The sequence below is a fragment of the Bubalus kerabau genome, chromosome 4, assembly GCF_029407905.1.
Source record: "Bubalus kerabau isolate K-KA32 ecotype Philippines breed swamp buffalo chromosome 4, PCC_UOA_SB_1v2, whole genome shotgun sequence".
NCBI lineage: Eukaryota > Metazoa > Chordata > Mammalia > Artiodactyla > Bovidae > Bubalus > Bubalus kerabau.
Window position 1 is genome coordinate 150,333,139 of NC_073627.1, and position 13,590 is coordinate 150,346,728.

General features: G+C 38.0%; 1 protein-coding gene across 1 annotated transcript in view; it reads right to left on the reverse strand.

Moving 5' to 3' along the window:
- HSD17B3 (hydroxysteroid 17-beta dehydrogenase 3) overlaps positions 1-13,590 on the reverse strand; it is a 55,696-nt gene that overhangs the window by 4,084 nt on the left and 38,022 nt on the right. The window contains exon 10 of the mRNA XM_055580304.1: positions 11,013-11,162. Coding sequence (XP_055436279.1) covers positions 11,013-11,162 — 150 coding nt within the window. The remainder of the gene's footprint in view (positions 1-11,012; positions 11,163-13,590) is intronic.

The following is a 13,590-nucleotide window of genomic DNA, read 5'->3' on the forward strand; positions in this document are numbered from 1 at the left end:
CCAGCTCTTTGTGACATGATGGACTGCTGCACACCAGGCCTTGATAGCTATATATAAACCTCACAGTAACCACAAACCAAAAACCTATAATAGATATATGCACACACAAAAGAAAAAGGAACCTAAATATAACATTAACAATTGTCACCAAATTTAAAGAAAGCAAGGAAAAAACTTAGAAAGGAACTACAAAAACAACCCAATTCAAATGGCAGAACATACATATCAATAATTACTTTAAATGTAAATGAATTAAATGCTACAATCAAAAGACACAGAGTGGTGGAATGGATATAAAAACAAGACCAGTATATATGCTGCCTACAAGAGGCTCACTCCATATCTCAAGACACACACAGGGAATGCTCTGGTGGTCCAGTTGTGAGGACTTAGCACTTTTACTGCCGTGATCCCAGGTTTGATTCCTGGTCAGAGAACTAAGGTCCCACAAGCTGTGGCACAGTGACCAAATTAAGTAATTAATTTGGACACATACAGATTGAAAATGAGGGGATGGAAAAAGGTATTCCATGCAAATGGAAATAAAAAGAAAGTCAGGTTACAGTATGTATATCAGAAAAATACACTTTAAAACAAAGACTGTAATAAGAGAAAAAGTAGGACATTATATAATAATTAAGGGATCAATTCAAGAGGATATAACTCTTGTAAATAGATGTGCAACCTACATAAGAGCACACAAACACATAAAGCAAATATTAAAGGGGGACACTGACAGGAGCACAGTAATGGGGGGGAACTTAAACAACTCACTTGTCCATCAGCGGACAGGCCACCCAGACAGAAAATCAATAAGGAAACACAGGCCTTAAATTACACGTTAGGACAGATGAACTTAATACATATATATATATAGAACATTCCTTCCCAAAGCAGCAAAACACACATTCTTTTCAAGTGCACATGGAACATTCTTCACAACAGATTATATGATAGGCCACAAAAGAAGTCTCAGGAAATTTAAGAAGATTGAAGTCACATCAAGCATATTTTCCAACCATAACACTATGAGACTAGAAATCAAACAACAACAACAACAAAAAAAAAATCTGAAAAAAACACAAACATGTGGACTGCTTAGCGGCATAAACGATATGCCACTAAACAGCTAGTGCATCACTGAAGAAATTAAAAACTGCCTGGAGACAAATGAAAGCAAAAATAATGATGTAAAATCCATGGGACACAACAAAAGCAGTTCTAAGAGGGAAGTCTCTAATAATACAAGCCTATCTCAGGAAACATGAAAAATCTCAGATAAACTATCTAACCATACACCTAAAGGAACTAAAAAAAAAAACAACACCCAAAATCCAAACTTAGTGTAAGTAAAGAAATAATAAAGATCAAATCAGAAATAAATGAAATAGAGACTAAAACACAATAGAAAAATCAATGAAAATAATATCTGCTTTTTCAAAAGATAAACAAAATTGATAAACTTTTAGCCAGACTCATCAAGAAAAGAAGAAAGAGAATCCAAATCAGTAAAATCAGAAATGGAGTTACAACCAAAATCTCGGAAATAAAAAGGATCATAAAATATTACTATGAACAATTATGTGCCTATAAAGTGGACAGCTAAGAAGAATTGGAAAAATCACTAGAAATGTACAATCTTTCAAGATTAAACCAAGAAGAAACAGAAAATATGAACAGACCAATTACCAATAATGAAGCTGAATCAGTAATTAAAAAGACTCCCAATATCTCCCAAGGCAATAAAAATAAAAGCAAAAATAAACAAATGGGACCTAATCAAATTTATAAGCTTTTGCACAGCAAATGAAACTATAAACAAAATGACAACCTATGAACTGGCGAAAAATATTTGCAGACAATGCAACCAATAAGGGCTTAATTTCCAAAATATACAAACTGCTCCTATAACTCAGAAAACTCCAAACAACCCAACTGAAAAATGGGCAGAAGACATAAGTAGACATTTCTCCAAAGAAGACATTGTTGCTGTTCAGTCATTAAGTCATGTCTGACTCTTTGTGACCACATGAACTGCAGCATTCCAGGCTTCCCTGTCTTTCACTATCTTCCTAAGTTTGCTCAGATTCATGTCCATTGAGTCAGTGATGCTATCCAACCATCTCATCCTCTGCCACCCCCTTCTCCTTTTGCCTTCAACCTTTTCCAGAATCAGAGTCTTTTCCAAAGAGTCAGCTCTTTGCATCAGGTGGCCAAAGTATTGGAGCTTCAGCTTCAGCATCAGTTCTTCCAGTGAATATTCAAGGTTCAGATGGCCAATGGGTACATGAAAAGATGCTCAACATCTTATTTATTACAGAAATGCAAATCAAAACTATAATGCATTATCACCTCACATGAGTCAGAATGGCCATCATTAGAAAGTCTACAAATAATAAATGCTGGAGATGGTCTGGAGAAAAGGAAACCCTCCTACACTACTGATAGGAATGTAAACTAGAGCAGCCACTATGGAAAACAGTATGGATGGTCTTTAAAAAACTAAAAATAGAGTTGCCATATGATTCAGCAATTCCACTCATGGGCATCTGGAGAAACTTGAATTTGAAAAAATATATGCACCCTAATGTTCATACCATCACTATTTATAATAACTAAGACATGGAAGCCACCTAAATATTCACTGACAGATGAATGAATAAGGAGGATGTATATATATATATATATATATACATATATATATATATATATGAAATGATTTCATTTGAAGCAACATGGATGGACCTAGAGATTATCATAATAAGTGAAGTAAGTCAGACAAAGATAAATATCATATGATATCACTTACATGTGGAATCTTAAAAAACAATAAACAAATGGACTTATTAAAAAATAAAAATAGACACACAGATATAGAAAACAAATTTATAGCTACCAAAATGGATAGCAGGGGGGAGGGAGGTAAATTAGGAGTTTGGGATTAGCAGATACAAACTACTATATATAAAGTAGATAAATAATAAGATCCTATATCTTGTGATAAACCATAATAGAAAAGACTGAAAAAGAATATATATATGTAAATGTGTATATATATATACACACACATATATATGTATGTATATATATACATATATATGTACGTATATGTGTATATATATAAACTCATTCTATGATACCAAAACCAGACAAAGATATCACACACCAAAAAAGAAAATTACAGGCTAATACAACTGATGAATATAGATACAAAAAGTCTCAACAAAATGTTAGTAAATTCAACAATAATTAGAAAGATTATACACCATAATCAAGTGAGATTTATGTCAGGGATGCTAGGGTTGTTCAATATTCCCAAATCAATGTGATACACCATATTAACAAATTCAAGAATAAAAATCATATAATTATCTCAATAGATGTAGAAAAGGCTTTTGACAAAATCTAACATCCATTTATGATCAAAACTCTCAACAAAGTGGGTATGGAGGGAATTTCCTCAACATAAAAAAGACCAAATATGGCAAGCCCACCACTAACATACTAAATGAGAAAAAGCATTCCTTCTAGGGTCAGAACATTCTCATCACGCTTATTCAACATATTAGGGGAAGTCCTAGCAAAGCAATCAGACAAGAGGAATCCAAGTTGAAAAGGGCAAAGTAAAACTATCAGTTTGTAGATGACATAACACTATACATAGCAAATTTTAAAGAGACCCAAGAAAACCATTAGAACTCATCAATGAATTCAGTAAAGTTTCAGGATACAAAATTAACACACAGAAACTTGCTGTGTTTCTATACAATAGCAACAAACTATCAGAAAGATAAATTAGGAAAACAATCTCATTTACCATTACATAAAAAAAAAAGACCTTTTTACCTAAGGAGTTAAAAGACTTGTACTCAGAAAACTATAGGTCACTGATGAAAGAAACTGAAGATGACACAAAGGTGGAAAGATACAACATGTTCATGAATTGGAAGAATTAATATTGTTAAAATGACCACACTACCCAAGGTAATCTACAGATTTAACTCAATCCCTATAAAAATGCCAACAACATTTTTTCAAAGAAGTAGAACAAATAATTCTAAAATTTTCATAGAAACACAAAAGATGCAAAGGAATAGGCAAAACAACTTCGAAAAAGAACAAAGTTATGTATCATGCTACCTAATTTCAAGCTATACTATACAAACTATACTACTGTAATCAAAACGGTATGGTACTGTCACAGAAACAGACAGATCAGTGGAACAGAATAGAGAACTGAGAATCGAACTGACATTTACATGGGCAATAAATCTATAACAAAGGAGACAATAATATACAAGAGTAGAAAGACACCCTCTTCAATAAAAGGGATTGGGAAAACTGGACAGCTACATGCAAAAGAATCATACTGGACTATTTTCTCCCACCATGCACAAAATTAAATTCAATGTGGATTAAAGACTTAAATATAAGACCTGAAACTATAAAATTTTAGGAGAAAATATAGGCAATATGCTCTTTGACATCAGTCTTAATAATATCTTTGCATATATCTCCTCAGGTAAGGAAACAAAAACAAAAAGAAACAAAAGAAACTATATCAAACTAAAAAGCTTTTGCACAGCTAAGGAAACTATCAACAAAACAAAAAGGTCACCTACTGAATGGGAGAAAACATTTGCAAAAGATTTGTCCAAAGTACACAAAGATCACATAAAACTCAGCATCAAAAAAAACAACCAACTTGTGTGAGGGAGATTCAAGAGGGAGGGGACATATGTACACCTATGGTTAATTCATGTTGATGTATGACAGAAATCAAACCAATATTGTAAACCAATCAATCAACTACAGATAGATAAATATTATTTTTAAAAAATGGGCAGAAGCCAGAACATGGAAGCAACCTAAACATTCATCAACAGAGGAATGGATAAAGATGTGGTGCATATATACAATGGGGTGTTACTTGGCCATAAAAAAAGAATGAAATAATGTCATTTGCAGTGATATGGATGGACCTAGAGATTATCATACTGAGTGAAGTTAGAAAAAGATAAATACTATATAATATCACTTGTATGTGGACTCCAAAGAAATGGTACAGATGAACCTATTTACAGAATAGAAGTTGAGTCACAGATGATGTAGAAAACAAATTTGTGGTTACCAGTGGAGAAAGCAGGGGCAGGGGTAAGGATAAATTGGGACATTGAGATTGACATATATACACTACTATGTATAGAATATATGACTAATAAGAACCTACTGAGTAGCACGGGGAATCCTATTCAATACTCTGTAATGACCTATATGGGAAAAGAATCTAAAAAAGAGTGGATATATGTATCTATAACTGACTTACTTTGTTGTACAGAAGAAACTAACACAACATTGCAAATCAACTATACTCCAATTTAAAATTAATTTAAAAAGAAAAGATGGGCAGAGGATTTGAATAGACATTTTCCCAAAGAAGACATATAGATACCCAGCAAGCACATGAAAAGATGCTCAACATCACCAATTATCAGAGAAATGCAAATCAAAATCACAATAAGATACAACTTCACACCTGTCTGAATGACTATTGTCAAAAAGACAACAAGTACTGACGAAGATATGAGAAATGGGAACCCTCAGATATGATAGAAAACAGTATGAAGCGTTCTTAAAATATTAACAATAGACTACTGGAGAAGGCAATGGCAACCCACTCCAGTACTCTTGCCTGGAAGATCCCATGGACAGAGGAGCCTGGTGGGCTGCAGTCCTTGGGGTTGCTAAGAGTCAGACACGACTGAGCGACTTCACTTTCACCTTTCACATTCATGCATTGGAGAAGGAAATGGCAACCCACTCCAGTGTTCTTGCCTGGAGAATACCAGGGACAGCGGAGCCTGGTGGGCTGCCCTCTATGGGATCGCACAGAGTCGAACATGACTGAAGCGACTTAGCAGCAGCAGCAGAGCATCCAGCCATTTCATTCTTGGATATTTATCCGAAGAAAATGAAAACACTAATTTGAAAAATATATGCACCTTTATGTTCATTGCAGTATCATTTATAGTAGCCAAAATATGGTAGCAACCTAAGTGCCCATTAGTAGATGTATAGATAAAGAAGATGTGATATATAGATATATAGATATGATGCAATAATTTATATATTAATAATTAGTGTGTGTAATAATTTATATGTTATATATAATTTACCCAGCCATAAAAGTAATAAAATTTTACCATTTGTGACAACATAGGTGTACCTAAAGGGTATTATGCTAAGTAAAATAAGGCAGATAGGAAGACGCATACTCTATGATTTCTTTCATATGTGGAATCTAAAAAATGAAATGAATATACAAACATAACAAAACAGAAACATAGACCCAAAGAACAAACACGTGGTTGCCAGAAGGGAGGTTGGTGGGAGTAGAGAAATAGATGAGGGAGATTAAGAGGCACAGACTTATAGTTGCAAAACAAATGTGTTACAGGCACGAAATGGACAGTGTGGGAAATACGGTCAATAATTATATAATATCTTTCTGTAGTGAGAGACTTACAGGGATAACTTTAAAATTTATAGAAGTATCTAATCACTATGTTGTGTAACAAGAACTAATATAAAATTGTAAGTCAATTATTCTTCAAAAACAAACACACACACAGAAAAAGAGATCAGATTTGCAGTTTACCAGCGATGAGGATATGGTATGTGAATGAAGGTAGTCGAAAGGTACATACTTCCACTTAAAAGACAAGAAAGTACCAGGGATATAATGTACAACATGATAAATGTTGTATTATATACATGAAAGTTGTTAAGAGAGTAAATCCTAAGAGTTCTCATTAAACAAAAAATTTATTTAATTTTGTATCTGTATGAGATAATGAATGGTCACTAAACTTATTGTGCTAAAGTTTTCATGTGAGTCAAATCATTATGATGTACACTGTAAATCTATAGAATGCTGTAGGTCAATTAAATCCCAATAAAACTGGAAGAAAAAAATCATTTACAGAGTTAATGAATCAGTCATGCTGCTAAGTCACTTCATCGTGTCCGACTCTGTGCGAACCCACAGACGGCAGCCCACAGGCTCCTCTGTCCCCCAGATTCTCAAGACAAGAATACTCGAATGGGTTGCCATTTCCTTCTCCAATGCATGCATGCACGCTAAGTCGCTTCAGTCGTGTCTAACTCTAAGGGACCCTATGCACAGCAGCCCACCAGGCTCCTCCGTCCACAGGATTCTCTAGGCAAGAATACTGGAGTGGGTTGCCATTTCCTTCTCCAGAATCAGTCATGCTGCTGCTGCTGCTAAGTCGCTTCAGTCGTGTCCGACTCTGTGCGACCCCAGAGACGGCAGCCCACCAGGCTCCCCCGTCCATGGGATTTTCCAGGCAAGAGTACTGGAGTGGGGTGCATTGCCTTCTCCAAGAATCAGGCATAGCAAGGCGTAAGTTATTATCGTGGAGTGTTTACTTTGAAAAAGGGGGGAAGCCGCAAGTTGAGACACAGATGCCTATTTACATACATATGAGGCAAGAGGCGCAGGCCTTGGAAGACTCTTGACCTCAAATTACATTTGTGTCCTATAAATGTAAAGGTCTAGGTAAAAGCAATTATTTCATCCACAGAGTCATCCTGTTAATCCAACATTCCTCAATTGACCTACGAAACATCCCAGAAACCATTTTTAGTTTCCTGCTTTGGGATACCTCAGAGGAGTGCAAAAATCACAAGGCTCAAGCTGCCTGAAGAAATCACGATACTCCCCACAAGGTTCAAGTTTTCCTCTAGTTGAACTTCTGTTGTTGAACCAAAGTAGAACTCTTCTTTCACTGGCCAATTCTATGAATCAACGCAACTTCTTCAAAAAACTTCATTTTTATCCCAGCCAGAACTTTTTAATTTCACAACAAAACCATTAACTTGGCTTTTTAAAATTAATTTATTTATTTTTAATCAGAGGATAACTGATTTACGACATTGTGTTGGTTTCTGTCATACATGAATCATCCATAGATATACATCGTTAGCCTTGTCTTGAACTAAATGTTCTGGATTGCTGAAGTCAGCCATAGATAAAATAAGTGGAAATCTCAGGCTCCAAGAAAATGTTCTAAAAAGTCCCCTCTCCCATCCCCATCTTTATCTACCTTCTCCCAACCTGGAGGCACCATGTAGAAGGGACAGGAAATGTTTGGCATCAGGGAAAAGTGGGCTTAAAACCTTGCTTTACCATTACAAGCCAGGTGCTCTTAGGCCATTGGATCCATCTGAGCTTCATTTGATCTGATCCAGCTCTGAGCTTTGGTTTCCTCAGCTGTAAAAGGGGAGCCAATGTCCTGTCTCACAAGATGTTTAGGAGAATTAAATGAGGTAACTCTGAAGCCCCAAGTTCCACATGGATTCTTAGGCAGAGGCTCCAGTCCCACCTCAGTTGTTGCCCCAACACTCCTTGGGGGTAGAACAGCATCCTGTGTTGACCTCACCTCTCTGAAGTGGAAGACTTGCTTGTCTACTGGTTGATTTTATTTGATTACCCATAATTTTAGATTCAATGATCTTTCTACACCCTGGCATATTCAAAATTGGTTTTAAGGGTTTTAATGATTTACGTGTTTTCCTTGTTTTCTCTTTTGCTTCACCAAGCACAGACTTTTTTCTTGTTTTTGGCATCTGTTTGCCAGTAGAGATCAGAATTTGTTACATAAGAAATCAAAGAGAAATTTTTTTAAAAATTCAACTTTTGACATCTAGAATTGTATTACAGTATGTAGCAAGACAATAGTCTTGCAAGCCATGCTATTGTCTCAAGAAAACATTTTCTAAATGCTAATGAATTCCATTTAAAATATCAATATCCTGGATGACTGCAAGTACAGAGTTCTCCTAGGGGACGGAGAGGATGTCTTACCCACTGGAGCTAGCTAAATCCCTCTGAGATGGACAGGATGTGACAGTGGGAAAGCATGCAAAAAGCCCTGGAGATGGTGGGAAGTAGAAGACAGAAAGAGCCAGACATAGCCAGATGTGTGTTCTCTGATATGTTTGTCCTCTGGGCTTAGGCTGGAGGGCTGGGGGCCTGGGGTGAATGATAGGGAAGTGTGATAAGTAAGTAAGGGTGGCCAAGGAGGGTTTATTGTCTCCACTCTTCTGGAGTGCAGCCACAGACCATTATCTCAGCTTGGCAAGGTAGGTGCTGAGATTTGATTTTCCAGCACCTCTCAGTTCACATTGGTGCTGATGCAGAGTAGAGAGCCAGAGAGCCTCTGTTAACCAAAGCTGCAGATGGACAGCTGGCCTCTGACGGGATGAAGGAGGTAGCAGAGATTCAGGGATCTGCAGCCATCAGTAGCTAGCCCAAAGGACAGAAAGAGTCACCCCCTCACCCCCACAGACATAAACCAGCAAGGTGAGCGATCATCAGGTAGATGAGGGGACACCGGCCACATACACTTAAGGACCAGTAGGAGCTCATAAGTACTCTTTCCCCACTGTTACCTTAGAGAGGCAGGAAGAAGGGACACTCCAGCAAGACTGAACATTTTTCTCTAAATAATGGGCGGCATATTTCCTAAATGCACAGTTTAGATTATCAGATCAAACTAAGTTAAAATTCATTAGACATTCCACTAATTTGCTTTCGTGCCATGCAGAAAGCAGTGGTCTGAAGAAAAACCAGATCAGCAATTGGCAATAAAGATCTTATATTCTTTCTGGTTGTCTACTTTGCAATGTGAGTTCAAACGGTGATTCTACACGTTGTTGACATTCTACAGTAAAAGTAGCAAGTAATCAGCTAAGACATTTAATACCTCTTGCCACAGCCTCAGTACTGAGGCTCAGGAGATAGCCGAATGCTTTGGGAGGATTCAGTGCACTGCTCTATGAATCCCTCTAGCATCAGAGACAGAAAGAAAGAGATAATTCCCACAGCAGGAGGAGAAGGAACGACAGAAGATGACGTGCTTGGATGGCATCACCGACTTGATGGACATGAGTCTGAGCAGGCTCCAGGAGTTGGTGATGGACAGGGAGGCCTGGAGTGCTGCAGTCCATGGAGTCACAAAGAGTCGGACACAACTGAGCGACTGAACTGAACTGAATTCCCACAGTAGAAAAGCATATGAGGTAGAGGAGAAAGTCGATATATGAAGGAAAAGTAAATATCTGGCTAAAATTCTTTGGTGATGCTGGAAACAGAACTATCCTGGCACTGTCTGTTTGTTTTCAGTATTAGTATGCAACTCCTCTACCTTTGTTTCATGTTTGTTTGTTTGTTTGTTTTTCTAAAAACAGCCCAGGGATGGCCAGAACTCCTCATGCCACATACTTCAGACTTTATTTCCACATTTGATAGAGTCCATAGCATACAGGAACCGTCTTGTACTTGCTCATGAGAGCCAATTGTGAGCTTCCTCCTGAGTTCATGTGCAGTGACAACACAGTGGTAGCTTCACATCAATCATGGTAATCAATCAGTAAATGCTACCAAATGGCAATCCACTCCAGCACTCTTGCCTGGAAAATCCCATGAATGGAGGAGCCTGATAGGCTACAGTCCACGGGGTTGCAAAGAGTTGGACACGACTGAGCGACTTCACTTTCACTTTCTTTCACTTTCAAGGTGTTTTTGGGTTTTTTTTCCCCTGGAAAGTTAAACATTTACTGGCACAGAAGGCCAAGAACATAGTCAGCCCCTACAGTGGAGAAGCACCTTGTGTTTTGGTCTGACCCTCACAAAGCTCTGGGAATCACTTTACTTTCTGAGGGGAGACGTGAGGCACCCAAGGATGAGATATGCCAACTTCGGAGTCATCTATAGCTGGACATCCAGCCCTCCAGCTTCTCCTTGCCCTTGCTAAATATGCCTTTTCATGGGCTAGATTACCCTCAGCAGCATACCTCTGGCATCACTACCCTTGTGTGACAGAGAACTACTGAAAGCTCCGACAGCAAGGAAAGGCTGACCAATCCCTGCTGGGGCCACCTGCATGCCTGTCCTCCCCTGCTTCAAGAAAGGAGAAGTTATCAATTACCAAGATTTCATGGGTGAGGCAGCCACAGGTTTCATCTCCAATCGTGACATAATTCAGTGATTCTTTAACAAACTCGTCAGCAGTCTTGGTTATCATGTTGGTACTTAGATACTTTGTCATCGGAGTTGAAATAGCATATGGGGTCAACACCTACAATGGGAAATGAAAACCATGACACAGGAGCAGTCCGCCCAGCCCTGAGAAATTAACACCCATGTTACCATCCCTTCATGTTCGAACTCTGTTCTTCCCTTAAAAAGTCTCAGGACAATATATGATCATAGAATAGTTAAAGGTGTAGAACCAGCACAGAGCTGGGATCAGAAAGGTTGATTTCTGGCTTAATTTAGCAACCAACTCCGGATGAGGCCTTAGTCACACTACCTCAGGTGGTTCAAGTACACACAGTTTGAGTGAGAACATGAGCTCTTAGAAACCAGTTTCCCCACTTGGAAAGTGAAAATGCAGGACATCCAGTTATACTTGAAGTTTAGACAAACAATGGGAAAATGTTTAGTTTAATTATATATCAAGTATTGATGGGATATACTTATTCTCAAAATATTATCTGTTATCTGAAATTCAAATTTAACTGGATGTTCTATGTTTCATCTGGCAGAGATATCACAGAAGTTTATTTCTAACACACATGACCAAAGTTAGAGCACTTTCAAATACTTTAGATTCCCACTTTCACACTTTGGTTAGGAGCCAGGAACGGCACATAACTCATAATCTTTCCTATTCTGGTAAGAAAAAAAAAAAAAACAACTGCACACTGGACTCTGAAAACCTCACCATGCTTCCACCGGTGGTCTCACCACATGTGGCCTGGCGTGAGGTTTCATGATGGGGTTTCTTACTTTATTCCCTGACATAGAGACCTTGGCATCTTTAGGTAAAAAAATCTTGTTTTCTTTTTCTTCACATTACTTTTGAAATTTTTGTCCCATCACTTTTTTTTCTAATCACACTTGAAATTACATTGTTTCGCAGTTGAATCCAGTGTGTGTCAGTCAATTCAATTCAATTTGTTCTCACGGAAATTGACACAGTTATTCATTTGTATAATACTTTTCTTCCAAAGATCTCTAAGTGTACTGTTAGAGAAATATAAGAAGTATGCATTTTCAAACTCAGTTTTCAGATAGGGAAATAATAAAAGTGTTTCTATTCCCACAGTGAGTTTTGGTTGACAAAACACCTTTCTGTACAAAACAAGGGCTCAATAAACATTGGTAAAAATTTGCATAATTACTTATTCACTACATCTTCACAGTAACCCAGAGAAGTAAACAGCTTAACCCCTTTTTACAGATGGGGAGACAAACCCAGAGAGTTTAAGCAGGCTGTTCAAAATCACTCAGAGGTTAAACGGCAGCACTGGGATTTGAAAATCAAACCCAAGTGTACAGTGCACACTTCCTCAGGAATTTTACAAATATTCATTGAGTACCAATTACTTGTGTGTTTGGAGAGACCAGTTAGTTTTCAAAACATCACAGAGTCTTTTCCAGGACTTGTAGCAGCTCCAAGGCTTCTGCATGAGAGAAGGAGCTCCCTTCCTCTACCCCACCTCCCCCATATCTTCTGCTCCACAAAACCCACTGACTCAACAGCTACAGTATCTCTGGCCCACAGCTATCAAGCTCAAGATGATGCTGAGACTGTCACATGGCTAGGAAGCCAGTGGCTCTGGTAATCATTAGCACTGCTCACCAAGTATTTCTAGTTCTTCTTTCTTCCAAACACATGATAGACTTGCACTTCCTGGGTCCCTATAGTTGGGTGGGACTGTGTAATCAGATCCAACCAATGGGTATGAGTAAAAGTGACAGGTGGCCTGTCCGACCCAGAGCCCTTAATTATCAAAGGAAGTTCTTTTGAACTTGTACCACTTTTTATTTGACATGCCAACTGACAATATTCAAGATGGAGGCTGCTCCATCCGCCTAGGCACCCGTGTCAGTACAAGGAACTAATCCCCTCTCACGGTTCACGGTGAATATGTAGCATGAATCAGAAATATATCTTTGTGGTTTTAAATTAATGAAATTTTAGGAATTATTTTTTACTGCAGCAAAATTAGCTTACACAGAATAACAATGTTGCAAAAGGAATCTGTCCTCAGCTAGGAGCTGGAGAATGGATAGAAGGGAAAACTCTTTGATAAGTAAGACTTCAGTTCAGCAAGGCTAAGAATGGGATTGTACTCACTATAACTGGGAAGATGCTTTTATTTACACAGTTCCTACTATTAACTCACACCTGCCTATTAAATAAGCTTCATCCTATAGCTGGTTAATTCATAGGAATGGCCACCTGAGTGTTTTAATTGAAAATCGGTATGTAGAGCACTAATTTTAAAAATAAAACTATGAGTGTGACTTTTTCATATATAATGGTGGTGGATTAGTTGCTAAGTGGTATCTGACTCTTGTGACCCCATGGACTGTAGCCCGCCAGGCTCCTCTGTCCATGGGATTCCCCAGGCAAGAATATGGAGTGGGTTGCCATTTCCTTCTCCAGGGGATCTTCCCGACCCAGGAATTGAACTCAGGTCTCCTGCATCGCAGGC